This window comes from Oenanthe melanoleuca, chromosome Z, assembly GCF_029582105.1.
Source record: "Oenanthe melanoleuca isolate GR-GAL-2019-014 chromosome Z, OMel1.0, whole genome shotgun sequence".
Taxonomy (NCBI): Eukaryota; Metazoa; Chordata; class Aves; order Passeriformes; family Muscicapidae; genus Oenanthe; species Oenanthe melanoleuca.
In genome coordinates, this window is record NC_079362.1 from 73886618 (window position 1) to 73905513 (window position 18896).

At 49.6% G+C, this 18896-nt stretch overlaps 1 protein-coding gene across 1 annotated transcript; it reads left to right on the forward strand.

The window, feature by feature from the left end:
* The first annotated feature begins 8996 nt into the window (after positions 1-8996).
* On the forward strand, positions 8997-17712 carry SIGLEC15 (sialic acid binding Ig like lectin 15). Its single transcript, XM_056513877.1, has 5 exons — positions 8997-9048; positions 10904-11287; positions 13985-14344; positions 15882-15912; positions 17625-17712. The coding sequence occupies exons 1-5, from the start codon at positions 8997-8999 to the stop codon at positions 17710-17712; spliced, it is 915 nt and encodes a 304-aa protein (XP_056369852.1).
* The last annotated feature ends 1184 nt before the right edge of the window (positions 17713-18896 follow it).

Below are 18896 nucleotides of genomic sequence, written 5' to 3' on the forward strand. Positions count from 1 at the left end.
AGAGGGAGACCTGTGCTCATCCTTGAGGAGTCTGCAGGTGTGCTGGGAAGCAGCAAAGGGGGTGTCACAGAAATGAGGGACACCCAACATGCTTGAGACACAGGCTGAGCGAGACTAAGACACCCAGGCTTTCCCACTGAACCCCAAAGGCTTTTCTCATTGTTACACAAGTGATCATTGCTTCATATTTTGCCTGCAATGGAACAGAACAGCTTTCCCCCTGACTCGTTCCTCCTGAAAGGAGAACTTGTCTCTCATCTTCAGCACCAGCAGGTGCCAAAAGAGGAATTACACACAGGGATGCACAGCTCCAGCCTAAACTCTGCAGAGGCTCTGTGGGATGGTCCTTCACAGCAAACCAAACCACCCATCAGGTCCCAGCTGGAAGCACATCACTGCCTCCCAGGGTGGGAATCCTGCAGGGAATCCACCAGGCTCACACTCACCAGCCAGGCTGAACCAGTGCTGCCCTTCAAGCTGGAGCACGTGGCAGCCCAGGGGATTCTGAAGCCCAAATAGCTGAGGAGGAATGCCCACAAGAATGCTGTGCAGGAAAGTCACATTGTCCATGCAACAATGCTTCTCCCAGAGGAGCCTGCTCACTTGTATGCTGCAGGTTTGGGTCATAAATCTAAGGAGGCAACAGAATCCCCATTTATGATGTGACTGATAATCACGCCAGCAATTTTTGCACATTCCTTTGTTCCATTTTTCCTTCCAAAGAATGATGGCTGTGTGTAAGACTTGCAGAAATATGTGATTTTAGATGAAGCTGTGAGAAAGCAGCAGAAGAAAGGCACCCAAACAGTCTGACTCAGACACGTGGGGCTGTTGCAGTGCTCCTCATGTACACATTACCAAACTTTCCTCTGGTCACAGGAGGGGTAACCACAAACCAGGACTGGAGAAGACAGCTGCCTGCAGGCATGTTACAAATCCATCCAAGATTTAAGTTCTCCTGGGAGCTTATCCAAAAGCATTCAAAAGATAACTCGGAATTGTTTATATACTCAGGGAAAAATGGCAAAACCCTGACTATTCAAAATAACTAAACCTGACAGACAAATGAGAGATTATACCTCAGAGGATGTACATGTCTGCTCTTCCTCTCATTGCTAAATCACAGGCTAATCTTTCCACAGTATGATTATCTGCAACAAAACAATGCTCTTTGTCTACCAGAAATTGGCTCTGTTTCACCAACATGGGATTAATCAAAATTTCTCTCTACAACAATAGTGGCACAGGTTTCCCAGAGGAATTGTGGCTGCCCCTGCATCCCTGGGACTGTCCCAGGCCAGGCTGGACAGGGCTTGGAGCAGCCTGGGACAGTGGAAGGTGTTCCTGCCATGGCAGGGGTGGCCCTGGATGGGCTTTAATTGTCCTTTCTAACCCACACCATTTTATGATGCTGTGACCTGCTTTCCACTCCTTCAGAGCCTGCCTGTGGATGTCCTTAGTCACCCAGCTCCCCAGCAGAAAGGGAAACCTCCTTTCCCACCTTGCCTGCAGGGAATTGCAACACCGGCAATCCAGGGTGATGCATTTTAACCCTCTGCATGCTTAAGGACACGCAGCAGAGCGAATTTCAATTTCAATTTCAAATTTCAATTTCAAATTTCAATTTCAAAGCGAATTTCAAGCACCCCGAGGTGAGCCCAGGCCCAGCCCAGTGGGCTGTGCAAACCCCAGGAAGAGTCCCCAGGGGCTGCAGAGCCTCTCTGGGTCTGAGGATGTCACATGAGAAGCAGAGCTCTGTGAGAAACCCTCCCTGTCTGCCAAGGAGTGCCATTAACTGCTCTCTCCATCCATCACCCATCCATCCACTCCCAACCAGCACAGTCCCTTCACCTCCTGCTTCACCTGACCTCAGCTCAGGCTGCCAGCATTTCTCCTGCCCTGCAGTGACCAGTTTCACTGTGCTGCTGCCCTGGCCCCACCACACTGTGCTTTAAGGCATCTCCACACAAAGGCCACGATCCAGAAAGGGGGCTCAGGGCTGCAGAGAGGAGAAATGAGTGTAAGGAAAAGGCAGCAGCAATCTCTGCTCTCTGTGGCAGGGACAGCACCCAGGGAACAGCTGGAGCTGTGCCAGGGAGGGTTAGGTGGGATTTCAGGAAAGGTTCTTCCCCCAGAGGGTTTGGGGCACTGCCCAGGGAATGGGCACAGCCCCGAGGCTGCCAGAGCTCCAGGAGAGTTTGGACACTGCTCCAGGGATGCACAGGGTGGGATTTGGGGGTGTCTGTGCAGGGACAGCAGCTGGGCTGGATGATCCCTGTGGGTCCCTCCAGCTCAGGATATCCTGTGAAATATCCATGAATCCTCCATCCTGCCCTCAGCTCCCCAGCTCTGCTATTCCCTGGCCCTGCAGCATCCCCTGTGCCCAAGCCCAGCCTGCTCCTCTGCCCCTCCCCAGCTCCCCACCACCCTTCCTCAGCTCCTCTCCCTCTGCTCCTCTGTGACACTCATCTGCTGGGGAAGCTTCCCTTCCCAATCCTGCCTGGACAGGAACGCTGGGCTCCCAGCAAGGTCCTTGAGCCAACAGCCACGTGCACACAGGCTGTGAGCAGGGAGCACTGGGGAATGAAAATTATCTATTGTGTGCTCCAGCCCGCACGAGGTGAGGGCTGACATGAACAATGCGCTCCCCACAGCACTTCTGCTGCGCCCTATCAGCTCTGATCTTGATCCCAGGAGTCAATGCCATCGTCAATCACTGCTACTGGGAGCCAGCTCCCCTAGGCAGGGCTCTTATCTCACCCTGCATCTCCACATGAGGTTATGTCAGCCCTGCAATTAAGTAAAGGTTACACTGGCCTGAAAGGGTTAGCACCGGCTCTTTTGGGAGCACTTCTGTGCTACCACAGACCACAGCAAGCAAAAGTAAGATAGGAAAGTTGTCTTTAAACTGGAAAAGGGTAGGTTTAGACTAGATACTGCAAAAAATTCTTCCCTGTGAGGGTGGTGAGGTACTGACTGACACAGCTAGCCCAGGGAAGCTGTGGCCACCCCATGCCTGGCAGTGTCCAAGGCTGGACAGGGCTTGGAGCAGCCTGGAATAGTGGAAGCTGCCCCCAGACACGGCAGGGAGGTTGAAACCAGGTGATCTTTAAGGTCCCCTCTAAGCCAACCCATTCAATGATTCTATAAATTCATTTACCAGCTACAATTCACATGTCACTTCCACTTTGGTACCTTCTGATCCAGCAGACCTCAGTACCAACAGCACAGAAACAGCTGGTTTTGCACACCTACCCAGATTTTGCCACCTATTGCCACTAAAGGCTCCATTTTGTAGCAGAAATGTTTCCTGAGGTGAAGGCAAAGAGTAAACACACAGGCAGTTACTCTGATTCTGTGATTCTGCATTTCTGTGATTTTGATTTAGTCTGTCCTCTGTATCCCTGCTGCCTGCATGGGTCAGAAAATCACACCCACTGAGAAAACCAAACTCTGAGAGCAACCCCAATGAAAGTTAAACTGCATGAAAAGCCCACCACCAAGCTGCTTTTTGGGGAACCCCTGCCACAGGGCAAAAATTACTGCTTCTCTTGGAGAAGGATCACTCCATCAGAGCAAGGGAAGCCTTCCTCTCTCTCATCTAATTCCTGTCCCAGCTAGAAAGGAGCTGATCTTGCACTGACAGGCTCTGCCAAGAATTCAAGTCAAGGTCTCCTGTTTCAATAGCAGTTCAGAACACTGCTTGCTCTTCACCCAGGTCATGTGCTACCTACAAAAATTATTTGTTGTGGTCTCCTTAAAGGCACAAGTCTCTACAATGCCATTAAAACACTCTTGTCTCTGCCTATAACTCAGCTGCAGATTTAACTGCAGCATAGACAATCCTGGGACAATCAGGTCGAGGCTGTCAATGAATATTGCCTCTGGACACAGCTCATGGGGAAGAGTGATCACTCAGCCCTGCCTCATTTATTATCTCAGCAGCTTGGCTTCAGAGCTGCAGCTTTCCTCCCACATCTGCCCAGGGCAGGGGCTGTGGGAGCTCTGCCCTCCCTCACTCCTTCCCACCCCACGAGGCAACTCCAGGTGAAACCCAGGGATCTCAGTTCAGCAGAAAATGGATTAAAACCCTCTGTGCTATGCCAGAAATTACATAGCAGAACACATTAGCAGATGGAGTGGTATCCTCTGGCCTTTATTAATTTCAAACTTGTGCTGGGCCATGTTTAAGAGTAGAGATGATAGTGAGTACCCTTGCAAGGTGAGAAACCTGTGGATGATGTTTGCAGATGCTGAAGAGCAGTTCTGGAGCCACAGAGAAACAGGTTATGCCAAGTGGAGAATTTCAGCAAGGGGAAATGGATAAACAGGCCAAGGTTCCAAAAAAAACCCCCACCAAACTCAACAAAAAATCCCACAAACAAACAAAAAACAAACAAAAGCCAGCCAGCCAGAATGACAGCATTCTGGCCAAACTTTGCATTTAAATCAGTGAAAACACTACAGGCAAAGGACAACAGGATTTAACATTTCCCAGAGAAAATGCCACAATAATGTCACTCTAAAGGGCACAGGATCCCAGGCAAGGCAGGGTGTGGGTGAGTGAGTGACACGAGAGGTGTAGGGTTGTTCTCCAGAGGCACATCCTAAAGAGGTGCCACATTCATTCTCACAGATCTGACTCTGGGTGCTTCTGAATCTGTTTGGAGCCTGTGAAGTGAGGCAGCAGAGCCCAGATCATGGATCAGACCCTTTCACTGCCAAGAGTGCTCTGTCAAGGGAAAGTTCAGGATGTGCTTCAGACAGTGTGTGCCCTGGTGGGAAGAAACAGCCCACACTCCTTCCAAAGGAGAGCAGCCCTGATCCAGAGCAGGGCTGTGAAACCTACAACTAGAGGAGCATAAATCTCCTCAACCACCAGCAGTGCCCATTCAGCAGGGAGAGACAGAGCACATAAATCCCCAAAGGCTCACCTTCAGCAGGGAGGGTGGGCAGGCTCTGTTCTGGTGGCATTCCAAGTGCCTGTGATCAGCCTGTCGTTTGGATCAGTCCAAGGGGCTGTGTGGTGTCTCTGTCCTGCCAGCTCAGCCCCTGGCTCAGGCTAATCCCAGCATCACACACACCAGGCCAGACCCTCTGGGGACAGGATGGCCAGGCCAGGAGGGGACACTCAGTGCCTGATGAGCTGGCATGGCTCTGAGGAGGGCTGGCAGCCCTAGAACATTCCACAGCTCTCACCAAGCAAGCTGATGCAGATCCTTTGTGAGCCAAAGGTCTCTTGGGGCTCCTGCAATGAGTGGCCACATGAGGCTTGTCAGCACAAAGCTGTGGTCAGAGCAGGGCTATCTGCACTGCTGGCTGGCTGGGGACCAAGCCCAGTCTGGAGGAGGGAGCACCAGCACCGTGGTGGCCCCAGGACCAGCCCCTGGGTGCCTTTGACCTGCCTTGGTATGGGCAGAGCAGGGGGAGCACAGCATTGCAGGTGCTCATAGCCAGGGCAGAGGATGGGAACAGGCTGCAGCAGGGACAGAAATGCATAAATTTGGGACATCAGAGCCACTCATCCACCTCAGATGTGACTGCAGATCAACAAACAACTTAGAGACACCTCCTTTGCCTTTTTCCACTGCTGTGTTCTGCACATAACACAAGCTGTTTTTCATGCAGCAATTGCCCTAGGTGCAAATTACCCAATTATACACTTAGTTTGCTTTGGCTGATGCTCACCAGAGGCAGCAGCACCCCTGTTCCAGCCCCACCAGCCTGCCAACACAGCTCTGGTGATGGAACAGCCCAGGCTTAGAGCAATGGCATGGCAGGCAGGAGGAATTCCCAGGTCAGGAGCATTGCTGAGGGGCTGAGCAAACACCACAGGGCAAGTGGCTGAACCTGTGGACTTTCAAACCAGACCAACAGCAGCACCACTCAAATCCAGAAAACAGGATCAGTGTCACCTGCAGTATTGATGCCTGCATTTGACACCCTCCATCCCTTTCTACTTTCCCTGCTCTGTAGATTTTTCTTTTTTTTTCCTGCCTCTACCTTGGTGAGGATGAAGTAGGTACAGAGGGAAGGTACAGCAGATGCAGAAGGGCAGCCCACAGCAGCTTCACAGAAAGGGCAGCACAGCTCCACTTTCTGCTGCTGGCAGGGACCAGACAGAGGGAAAACCCCTCTGTCCTCCCAGCTTCACTTCCCAGTACTTCACAGAGCCAATCCCTCCAGGGAAGAGAGCCAGATGTGACAAAACACGAGGCTGCTGCTTCGAAAATGTGCAGGCTGGCACTCTCAGAGGACCAGGAACACACATGATGCTGAAGTAACTGAAGTAGAAAACCTTGGAGCTGAAGCTAAGACCTAAAGGGAGGGAAGGGAAATACCTGTCTTCACTCTGATCCCTGAATAAGTGGGTGAATTGTCAGCACAGGCACAGCTACACAAATAACTCTTTTCTTCAGCCCTCAGTGACAAACCTGGGGCCAGGAGGGATGAGCTCTGCCATGCTCCTCTCCAGCCACGTGTTGGAACTTGGGTGCAAATCATCACCACCCAACCACAGAGCTGTGGGACCATTTAGGCTGAAAAGCCCTCTGAAACCATCCAGTCCAACCATTCCCAGCACTGCCCAGCCCACCACTGACCCATGTCCCCAGTCCACACAGCCACACAGCTTTTAAATCCCTGCAGGGATGGGGACTCCACCACTGCCCTCGGCAGACTTTTTGTGACGAATTTTTCCCTAATATCCAATCTAAACATCCCGTGGGACAATTCCTCAATCATTCATCACAAAACACTGCAGGAATTTTTTAGGAAGGCTGGAGAAATGCCATCATTTTCAGCCTTTAAATTTACTAGGTCTAAAACCAGTATTTGGCATCCTGGTTTTGGTATTGGACCAGAAGCTTCCATACTGAAATCTTACACATTATTTAAGCACAGACCAGGGAAAAAAGGTCACAGAATCTATGGATCATACAGCCATGGATGATTTTGCTTACAAAAATTTTTGGCTGGTTCAAGTAGTTGTATATCTTTTCAGCTATATGTTATCAACCTTGTATTTTAAACATTAAAATGTTTCATTCCAATAGCCATGGTCCAAGAAGAAAATCAGACCACAGATAAAACTTGAAGGATTTGTAGTTCTGCTCTGATTTACCAGATATTTTTCTAGGAGATGCTGCAGTAAAACATTAAAGAGGAAGAGGATCATACTGGTGTTAACTGCAGCTATTCTTTACATGAATCATTTATGCTTCACTGTAACAAGATGTTTTTAACATGGATTTCACTTTAATCTTTTACTTCAATCCACTGAGTCCCACTGTGCCATGAGTGGTGAAATGCTTAAAAAGTCACACCACCAAAAACTTTACATCACAAATAGATAAAATCAAACTGCACATGGGGGAAAAAGAGGGAGGTACACAGAAAAGGCAGATATCACAGATGTGGTAGGGATTACAGGTCTCTTACTTGCTGCTTCCATCACCCTTACCCTCAGGTTCCTCAGCTGCTGCTGGCATGAATAATGTTTTACAGCTACTGAGGACAGATTGCAAAGTAATCAGACCACTGGTCCTGATGCTCCTGCCCAAGGATGACATGCAGAGGGGACAGGGCAGGGATCAAAGTCGATGTTTGAAAAATTAACACCCTTGGCTCAGTAGCAACAGGTCCAAAAACCATAAATAAGAGCTGGATACTCTCAGAGCATCCTCCAAAAAAGCCTGGGGGAAACAGAAATCTCTCACTTCACAAACACTGAAAACAGAAGGAATAAAGGGATCAGAAAGCAGGGAGCACCCTTCACATGACCACATCTCAAGGTCCCCCTTCTAGGAGATTGTCCTCGGGGTCAGAAGGGAGCAGGGGTGGCAGGAGCAGGGCGAAGGGAGCCAAGGGGAGCGCTGGCATTCCTCCTGGGGTGGGCGCTGGCTCTGGCACAGGGAAAGCAGCAGCAGCGACTCAGCAGCATCTCCTGGCTCTGGGAGCCCTCCAGCGGCTGCCTGCAGCTGGAATCTCGGGATGCTGCGGGATGGGAGGCGCCTGGAGCATCATCCAAGGGCAGGGACCAGAGCAGGCTGCTCCAAGCCGTCTGTGAGCCCTGTGGGTGCTGCTGTCCCCGGCACCATCCAGGAGGGAGGCAGCAGAGCCCTTCAGCAGCACCCCAGGCGAGGTGAGATTATCCACCACACCATTCCTCCCTCCCTCTGGCAAAGGCAGCAAACCTCAGGCTGAAGCCAGGCAGGGAATTCATGCCCCAAGGCTGTTAAACTTAGCCATGAGATCACTATAAGGGTAATAAAAACACCATCAGCTCTGCAGATGAGCAAACTGCACAGTAAATTTGCTAAAGCTAAAGCCAGAAGGAAAGCAGCAAACATTTGCACAAGGCAAAAAGATGGAATTAATCTTATTTCAAAGGAGGGAATGACACGTCACTCATCAGGGTCATGTGAGTGTGGACAGAGCACCAGGGACACCAAACCACTCATCCACCAGTGAACCTCGGCACAAGTGTCCCCAAAAGAAGAGTGGTTTGGGGTTTTTCTGTACCTAGGGATGACAAGATCCAGTGAGCACGAGGGGTAAAGCACAGCTGGTTTGAAGGCTCCGGGTTCAGGCTTCAGGTTCCTTCTCCAGGAGAAGGAGCTGCCTTAAGCTAGGACAGTAAAAGCCTTGGTTGTCACAGCCTCAGGCAGATTGCATTTGGATTTCCTCTGGGCTGGTGAGTGGGTAGCAAAAGCCATCCCCTGTTGCCCCATGTTTGCTGCTCCAGTCTGCAGTTCCCTCCCCTTAGCTGGAAAATGGTTAATCCTGTGATTCCTTCTGGTGTAATTTTCATATGACTGACCACAGAACTATTAATACCTGAACCCAGAGCTGGATCAGCTGAACAACTCATTCCCTCCATGGAGAAGGAAACCACAACTTCTTCTACCCCTGGAAAAAACCTTGTGTGACTGCAAGAGCAGCAGCTCAGATGGTTCTGGTTTGCTGGTGCCCCTCAGGGGAGAGCAGTGAGCAGCATGAGGGAGCTGGGCTTGGTTCTCCTGTGCCTCCTTCGCATCTCCAGGAAGGGTGAGTCCTGAGCTGGCTGCCAGCCCCTGCCTCATCACAGCTTCTCTCCAGTCCCAGTGCAGGGAACTGCCTGCTGCAGCAAACTCTCCTACAACTGCACTCTCCATCATGTTGCTTAAAAGTATCCTGAAATTCCAAGTGCGTGTGGCAGCACTGGGAAAACTCAGGATTAGTGTTTGCTGGAGAGTTGGTCAGTTTTTGGGGGGTTTTGCATTTCTCTGTTTCCCTAACCTGAAGAGGAATTTAATCTAGCTTTTCCCCAGCTTTGCCAGGTCGATGCAGCATTTTCATCACCTCTCTGCTACATTTTCCTTAGGAGTTACTATGCAGCAGAAACAATATTGTCCAGTTCCACTGAGCATTTAAGCTCACATTTAACTTCAAATATGCACTTAAATTCCATTTAACTCCACAGGATTTGCTTTGCTTCACTGCCAAACTGCATTTTCCAGAGCAAGGGTGGTGGCTGAGCTGGTCCCCAGCTCTTGCTGTTGTCTTCATGACCTTTCCCACTGACAGCCAGCAGTAACACTGACCTGACAACTTCTTTTGGGAGTTACCTTCTGTAAGATGTGCAGGCTGTTTGCCTGTCTCTTTCTTGGGAGAGCTTCAGTTCCAGGAGCAAATGGAGGATAGGAATTAACAAAAGGAATATGGAAGACCTACCATGCTGAGGCTTTAGAGTTAAGGGTAGATTATACACTGAAAGTTGACAGCTCCTTCCACTCATAACTAGGCAAACTGTGTTTCCATGGAAATGGGCGGAGATGCTAACATTAAAAGCACTTATTTTTAACATTATTTTTCATCTGGAAGGCAAGGGGGGAGATTATGTGCTAAAAAAAATTAAAAGGTGCTCTTTGCTTAAGACTGAAAACAAAAAAAAAAAAAAAGCTAATCAAAGGGTGGCAGAGAGAAGCAAGTCATACTCAAAAGCACACAATCTACAGTTCTCCTAAAGTAAAGGTTACAGTGACTTGCTGCAAAATAACTAAAACAAGAGCAAATAAGCTAGAAAGTAACAGCAATTGCTGTTTTCAGTGCCAGGTCCTTGTGCTCAAAGCCCATGAGCTTCATGAAGCTCCTGCAGTGCTGCAGCATTGCTTATTAGATTACCTGGGCTGGAAAAGTGCCCATACTGTTATTGTGTATGACAGGGCAGCACGACTCCAGATCTCAGTAATCAAAATACTGGCTTGGAGCTGACTCCATGTAAATATCTGAACAGGGAACTGGCCCTGGGATGGCCTTTGTCCATTGTGTAACACACAATAGGTTAATACAAGCTCAGTGCCACGGAGATGTTTGTCAGGTGCCATGGGCCACAGACACAGGAACAAAAAACAAATCTTATCTTTGAGCTTAACAGGAGTAATCTGACAGCTGAATGCCCATATGGTGGAGCCAGCAAGACCAGGGATGGGTGGAATTACTTACAGGATGCTTTTACATTTTACAGGTATTCTTAGCTACTGAGAGCCCCTAATCTAATGGAGTGAGTTTCATAAGACAGGAATGTAGGCACAGATGTTTCTGAAGCCACAATCTGCTGCTACAGCTGTTGATAGTAGCAGAACAGTGGGTAGATAGACATGTCTATACATTCAACTGAAAGAGAGGAGATTTAGATTCGATATTTGGAAGAAATTATTGGCTGTGGGGGTGGTGAGGCCCTGGCAGACTGCCCAAAGAAGCTGTGGCTGCCCCTGGATCCCTGGAATGTCCAAAGAAAGGTTGGATGGGGCTTGGAGCAACCTGGGATAGTGGAAATGGCAGGGAGGTGGAATGAAATTAAATTTAAGGCCCCTTGGAGCCAATTGCATTCTGCAGTTCCATGATCCCTGCTTGCTTGCAGGTGTGCAGTGCAATGGCTGGTCTGTGCACGTCCCATCTGACGTTACTGGAGAGCTTGGGAAGATGGTGATCCTGCCCTGCACCTTCACACACCCCTACAAAACCTTTGACCGGGCTCTCACGGCCATCTGGAGGATCAGGGAGCCTTACAATGGCACAGTGATCTTCAAGTGTGTGAGCCAGAGCAGCAGCGAGCTGTGCAGGACTGCCATCAGCCACAAGAACAAGTACAAGCTGCTGGGGAACCCCCGGCACAAGGACCTGTCCATCAGGGTGGACAACCTGACCTGGAGCGACAGCGAGAGGTATTTCTGCAGGGTGGAGCTGGCTGGGGACATCCAGGACAAGTATGAGAGCAGGAATGGGATAAAGCTTCACGTGATTGGTAAGAGGGCCTGGGAGGCTGATGGGTTTTTCTGGATATTTTTTTCTCTTTTTTTTTATTTACATGTATCTGTGAACACGAACAACAGGATGGGAGTGCTGGAGCAGCTGTCTCCATCCCAATCATCAGCCTCATTTTACAGAACCAAGCAAAGGAGGTGGAACAGTTTCAGCAGCAGAGCAGACCAAGTTCTCTTTGTTACAAAGTCTTTTAACAACTTTCCAGCTAACAGCATAATATTAAAAGCTGACAAGCATTTGCTCAGGCTAATTAATGAAGCCACACGTACATCTTGCTTTGAACAATGCTTGCTTCTAATAGCTTAAAACAATGGTTAAAGCTTCATTATTAAGATTACATATTTCTACTATCTTGCTTAACTTCATATCTTCCTGAGGCCTGTCTCTACACAGCTCACAGCCCTTTTGTTTCTTGTCCTTGCATCTTCAGCATTCTTGCATTTCTCCATCCTGAAATTTGCTTTCACACAGCTTTCTGAGAGTTTAAACATTTTCTGTTTCCCACAATAGGCAAAGGAAGCAAAGCTACCCTCTAGGGAAGAGCCACAAGGGTGTGGGAAATGACAAATGGTAGCAGAAATTTACCTGAGATGGTTTTCCAATGGTGGAAAATGGTTGGGTTTCTTTTCTCCATTATAACAAGGAAAACCCATTTTCCAATATGAGTCAGTCTTCCAATGTGAGACAGTGAGCACAATGCAGGGAAGGGAATAGGAGCAAAACTGGTAAGGAAATGGTGAGGCTCTGGCAGTTTTTCCTGGGAAAAAAACCCAAAAAGTTTTTCCTGGAAAACCAGTTTGGAGCAACAAATGTTAAATGTTAATCTCATTCCCAGGGCAAGCTCACAGACTGAGGGGGATATAGGGGATACAGGAGGACTCAGAATCAGACTCAGATCTTACCCAGGCCGTGAGGTTGGATGGTTTTGTTTCCAAGAGGGAAGTTCCCTATGCCTGCTGTGCAGTGTGGGTGTCCAGATGACGAGTTTGGCTGTTTCTTGAGCAGCTCTGCACAGTTTTGGCTCTCCTTCAGTTGCACCAGATCCTGAACCCTCACACACAGCAGGACCAGGGCAGCATAGCAGCAAGACCTGTCCCTCAGGGGCTGACTGGATTTTAACAGCAGAGGAATGATAACACACACAGATACAGTTCCCTGCTTGGGACTGGGCCCTGACACTGTGGTTGGGAGGGTTAATTAATGCTTAAAAGGTTAATTTAAACACCAAAACAGACCCACAACACACAGCCTCAGATTCCTCCTCCACTACATGGACAAAGGGGAAGACATGTGGTTGCAAACTCTATTTTTGTTGTCCAGTCTGAAAAAACTGAATTCTGAAAAAACTGCTCTTCCTCTGTGAGGCTCTCATTTAGTGCCCTTCACTTCCTGTAACACTTTTTAGAACACTTCCAGGGATGAAGGCTCCACCATCTCCCTGGGCAGCCCCTTCCAATGTCTAATCACCCTTTCTGTGAAGAAATTTCTCCTAATGTCCAACCTGAAACTGACCTGGTAACTCTGGGGCTGGAAAGAAAATAATCAAAAATAGGTCGTGGATATTTATAGGGAAAAGTAGACATTTTCCCTGTAACTAACCTGCCAAATCTAGCAAGCCTCAGGCACTGAGCAAAGGGCTCACACAAATCCATGTGTGCTCTGGAGGTCAGAGATCAAAGGAATAGCCATGAAATGCTTGTGCAGAACACTGTGGATGACATGTCCTGGACCTTGTGGAGAAGCAGCCAAGTCCAAAAAGGTCACCAGCTGCACCTGTGCCTACAGTGGTGGGTGGCACTTCTCTGCCACCAAGGAAGAGCACAACAGCTGAAGTTGACCAAAGTTCAGAAAAATGTGTGAGCCACTACTGGGATAAAACAAACAGAGTACACATCCTTGCATCCAGGCTTGCTGGGTGAATTCTTTTGCCCCTCTATCCAACATGGACTGGGTGGGGAAATTTAGGAGAAAAAAGTGCCAAGCAAAACAAGGAAGGAGAGGGATGATTCCAACATCCATTGAGTCATTAAATAGTTTCTGTTGAAGAGAACCTTTAAAGCTCATCTTGTCCAACCTCCCTGTCATGGCAGGGACACCTTCCATTCTCCCAGCTTGCTCCAAGCCCCTTCCAGCCTGGCTTTGGACACTTCCAGGGATTCAGGGGCAGCTACAGCTGCTCTAGGCAACCCTCTTTTCAAAAACATTTCTCCTTACATCAAATCTAAATCTCTACTCTTTTAGTTTTGAAACATCAACCCTTGTCCTGTTACAAGTCCTGCTAAAAAGTTTACCCCCATTTTGCTTGGAGGCCCTGGCAGGGGCTCTGAGCTCTCCCTGGAGCTTCTCTTGTGCAGCTGAGCACCCCCAGCTCTGCCAGCCTGGCTCCAGAGCAGAGGGGCTCCAGCCCTGCAGCATCTCCGTGCCTCCTCTGCACTGGCTGCAGCAGCTCCACGTCCTTGTGCTGCTGGAGCCCAGGGCTGGAGGCAGCTCTGCAGGTGGGGTCTCACCTGAGCACAGGGGCACAGGGGGAGTGTTTAGGGCTGGGGCAGGCCCAGCTCTCACCCAATATCCAACTTTTACCCTGCCAGCACAACCCAGACCAAAACTTCATCCCAGGTGTTGCGCACCAGCCCCGCCTGACGCAGGCGCTTTCCCTGCGCTTTTGTGATTCCCGCAGCCGCCCCGAGGATCATTAACATCACGGTGAGCTCCAGCAGGGACCACACCTTCCAGGCTCGGTGCACGGCCGAGGGGGAGCCGGCCCCTGCCCTGAGCTGGAGCGGGCCCCCCGGGAGCAGCCCGGGCTCGGGCAGCCCCTCCGGCCACCGCGTCAGCAAGGAGCTGCGCAGCCTGAGCCACGACGGGAAATACACCTGCACGGCCGTCAACAGCCACGGCAGGGCCGAGGGAGCCCTCTACTTCTACAGGTTCAGGGCGCCCCACAGCTCCTCCTTCATGATCCTCATCTTCGTGCCGCTGGGAGTCAAGGTGGTGGTTCTGCTGGCGATGCTGAGCTTCGCCTTTTTCTCCAGAGAAGGTCAGTGTCCTGACTTCCCTTCCATCCTGCTGGATGCTGTCCTGGTTAGAAGGACAATTGTCTGCTAATAAAGGCAGAAGCCTCTCTTTGAAATGGACAATATAAGCCCCCTCCCTCTAAATTAAAATTTTGAAATTAAGGGGCTTTCTGGCAAAGATGTGGGAATAGGAATAACAGTTCTTTACTAAGAAAGTTAAAATAGAAGTACAGTATTACAAAGGACAATTCCAACCCTGCCAGAGTCAGAATCCAAGCTGACACCCGTCAGTCAGTCAGGGTGTTGGCACAGTCCCATTCAATGGTGGCTGCATCCTCCTGCAGTGGCAGATGTGGTTCAGCTGGAGCAGTGCTCCTGGAGAAGGGGCAGTTTCCTCTGAAGCTCCAGGGATGATGTGGAAAGGTCTGGATTTCCTCTGGAATCCAGTGGAAAGAAGGTACCTTGGTGTCCAAAATCTCAGTTTTTATCTAGGTGGGAAATGCTTGGTTCCTCCCCCTGGCTGGAGCATCTCCCAGTGGGATGATGGAATTTTATCAGTCATGCCCTGGGACTCAATGGCCCAGCAGCAGATGATATCTAACTGGAGGGAGGATGGGTTGTGGAAAAGATAAAGATGATTGCCCCAGCTGGTTTTAAAGATGGCCCATTAGTAGATGATATGTGCTACAGATGGTGATAGAATACACATTTCTGGCCACATCAACGTAACACAGATGTGCAGACAAGTCAGGTAGGAGGAGACTGGGTTTGTTTGGAGAGAGGGAGTGTTATTTATGTTATGATTTTCTGCCCTAGGAGAGGGACAATTCTAGCAGGAAACCTAAGAAGAGCCAAGAGCTCTTGGCTGACAGAGGGGCCTTTGGAAATTCAGAGGGAGCAGGAGTTTCCCTGTGCCCAAGAAGAAATATTGATAAACCAACAGAGAGGAAATTAGTGGATAACCCACTGCCTACATAACCAGATCTTTGGGGTTTTTTTTCCCTTGAAGCAGGCTAATAACTATCTCTTTCCCTGCAGCCCAAAGCCAGGATTCACCTTTGCTGCATGCCACACAAGTTTAATCTCCTCCTTTTACAGAGCACCCCTGTGAGTCCCCCAGGGCCTCACTACCCAGCACTTCCCCAGCATTTGTGAAATCCCAGGGAGTGCCCAGCTTACAGGGGATGAGAATCAGCCCTTGGACTGAGGCACACAACATCCCAAGCAGCCAGGAGGCTCCTGGTCCCCAGCCCTGCAGTGCTGCTGAGTGCTGGCATGGGCAGGAGGGGACTGAGAAGAATGGGATGTCATCTGTAGGGACAGGCTGGTGTCACACTCATGGAAGCCACCACTTATCTGGAACAGTAGTGGTTGTCAGACCAGCCAAAAATACTTTTCTCCTTATATTCCAGTGCCTAATTCCCAAGCATATGGAGAGGGACAGATGCCTGACATCAGGGCTCCTTCCCTTTCACTGGAGTGTCACAGCCACCCCTCAGTGCAGCTCCTCAGCCCACTCTGACCTCATTGCTAACCCACATCACCATTTCCACTTCACAGGTCCCCCCTCTGCTCCTTCCAGCCTGGCCAGGTAAGGATGTCTTGCCTTCTACTCGTGTTACCCTGCAGGAGAGTGAGGATGGCCAAGGTGAGAAATGCAGCGTGTCCTTGGTCTTGGTAACAATTTTCTGGCCTCAGAGCAGGCTGCTGGGGCAAGGAGAGGGTTGAGCTGATGGCCAGGTCAGCCAGTGTGAGGGAACAAGGACTGGACACTGCTGAGAGGAGGTTGTGGCTTGGGGACAGCTGAGGAGACCCCAGTGGTGTGAGGACAGTTTGGAGAGACCACAGCCCATGGCTGCTGTACCAGAAAGGGCTGAGAAGAGTTTAGAAGAACCATAAGCCCAGAGCATGGCTGGAAGGCTACAGACAGGCTGAGAGACCTGCACAAGAGAAGCTCCAGGGAGAGCTCAGAGCCCCTGCCAGGGCCTGAAGGGGCTCCAGGAGAGCTGCACAGGGACTGGGGACAAGGCATGCAGGGACAGGACACAGGCAATGGCTCCCAGTGCCAGAGGGCAGGGCTGGATGGGATATTGGGAAGGAATTGCTGGTGGGAGGGTGGGCAGGCCCTGGCACAGGGTGCCCAGAGCAGCTGTGGCTGCCCCTGGATCCCTGGCAGTGCCCAAGGCCAGGCTGGATGGGAATTGGAGCAGCCTGGGACAGTGGAAGGTGTCCCTGCCCATGGCAGGGAGTGGCACTGGCTGAGCTTTAAGGTTCCTCCCAACCCAAACCATTCCATGGCTCTGTGATGCCACATTAAACCAGCAATGGATCATCCACCCAAGGGAAAGGTTAGGGATGGGGATTTTTGTGCTGACACTGTGAAACAGAAATCTTCCCATCCCTCTGCACCCCATTTTGTAATGGAGCAGAAAAAGCTGCCCCACCAAAGCTGATGAGATCAGCCAAGTGTGCAGGGAAGGTATGGAGACAGTGGAGCCCAGCTCAGGTGTGGCAGGGCCTGGTTCTAGGGCTGGAATCCACAGCACGCCCCCACAAACCTCTGGCATTTCCCATTACCCAGCACAACACTGATCCTGGATGGTCCTGACAGCTGGAGCGGCCAAACTTCTGGGACAGGAAGAAATAAATTTTAAAGTAAACAAAAAATATACCAAAAAAATCCCACCAAAACCAATCCTTGATCTAATGGTAAAGAAGACTTATCTGAGGTCAAGGATAATTACATCTGCTTGGGGATGCTCTCTTTCAATTTGAGTGATTTCTTTGTGATACCTCCTTCCTGAGTTACCCCATGTCATCTTCCCTGAGCTTTTCCAACAGCAATGGCCATTCCAGCAGTCAAGTGTACAGGGCACAGCCAGAGAAACAAGGAATTTAATCCTACAGTCAAATCTGTAATTATTTGTAAAAAAACCATTAAAAAGGGCAGTTTTGCTGATTTATCAGGGTCTAAACCACATTGCATGCTTGGTTATATTTGCTTAGATCCCTACACAGGTAAGAAGGGTTAAAGCCAACACTCACATGAGAAGATCCTCCTCAGGACAGGTTTGTCACAACCTCACAAGGCTCTGGGCAGGACAGGAGAGAAGCACAGTGGATGCTAAAGGTGCAGGAGATTGTGAAAACTTTAAGGTGTAGCACAGCAGCTGCAGCTCAGACCCTTAAAATCTACCGAAGAGTGGATGTGTCAGAGTGCTGCAGACGCTTCCTCTGACTCCCACTGGAGCCCCTGGCAAAGCCCAGAGCAGCCTGAACCCTCTCCCACGTCTCTCCTGCCAGGCCACAGCTGGCAGAGTGCACCTACGAGAACTGCGAGCGCCGAGAGCGGAGCCAGCCCGCGGCAGGGGCAGCGCCCCGGCGCAGCTGAGCGGGGCAGGACCCTCCCCACGGAGCTCCTTCCCCAGGAGCACTGAACCAGCCTTGGCCCAGGCACAGCACGTCACACCACCCTCGGGGAGCTTGGAACTGGATCCTCTGCAAGGCGCCTTCCACGATGCTGTGAGTTCCAGCCCGGCTTCTCCTCACAAGTGAGAACAGCCTTTATGGGGAAAAGAGAAAAAAGAGAGAGTGATAGAGCTGGAAGAGCAAAACATGGACAGTTCTGTGTGCTTTCAGCCCATATCAGATATCTAGCAAGCAGGCAATAGTAAAATTGCCTCACAGCTTTTTGCTTTGGTATTTTCTGAACATCACCCTGAAAAGCCACTCCACTTCTCCTGCCACATCCACGTGGGCTACTGACATGACAGAAATCCTAGCTGTGGCAAAACACTGCTGGAATTTCTGATGGGGTTTGTTTCTTTTTTTTTAATTATTATTATTATTCCTGAACTTCCAGAAAAGTTTATTTTAGAGTTTAAAGGAAACCTTAACTTTAAAAAGGAATCCAAGCAAGTTTTTTTCCAAAAACTGATAGAACTGAAAGCAGGACATTAGAAGTCTAAGCTAGTCTACGATACAACTCTGCTTCAGCTCCTAAAACTCAGAGCTTTGTGATAAATGTTCCAATACACAAAATTGTTGGGTTGAGGGGTTTTTTTTTAATAGCTAAAAAAAATATTTCTAAACCATTTCCATGTCTGTGTTACACAAAGACCTTCTTTAAGGTCTGACTAGTCATTTCTTAAATCTCTTTTCTGAGATGGAGTCACTACTATGAAGTCCCAAAGGCTAAGAAGTCACAAAGGCCAATCACAGACAAATCTCTAACTCAACTGCAAACATCCTCCAAGATCAGGTGAACAGATCCATCTTATGGTATCTCAATGTGGGTCAACCTGGAGAGGCAGGCAGAGCACCAGGATGGCTTAGATGAGGAGAAGGAGAAAGCATTAAGAAAGAGCAGATGGTTTGAACTTTTTTTCATGTTTATACTGATGGATTTGATGCTCTGTGCAACTATCCCAGTGTAGCAGCTCCAAAACTATTCCCCAAACAATCCTGCTCCTGGTAACAACCACCACATTGGTACTGAAATACCATCAAGCTTGCAAGCTCAATCCCAGGCTGGGAATCATTATTTTAAAGTTTATCTCTTCATAACATCTGCAC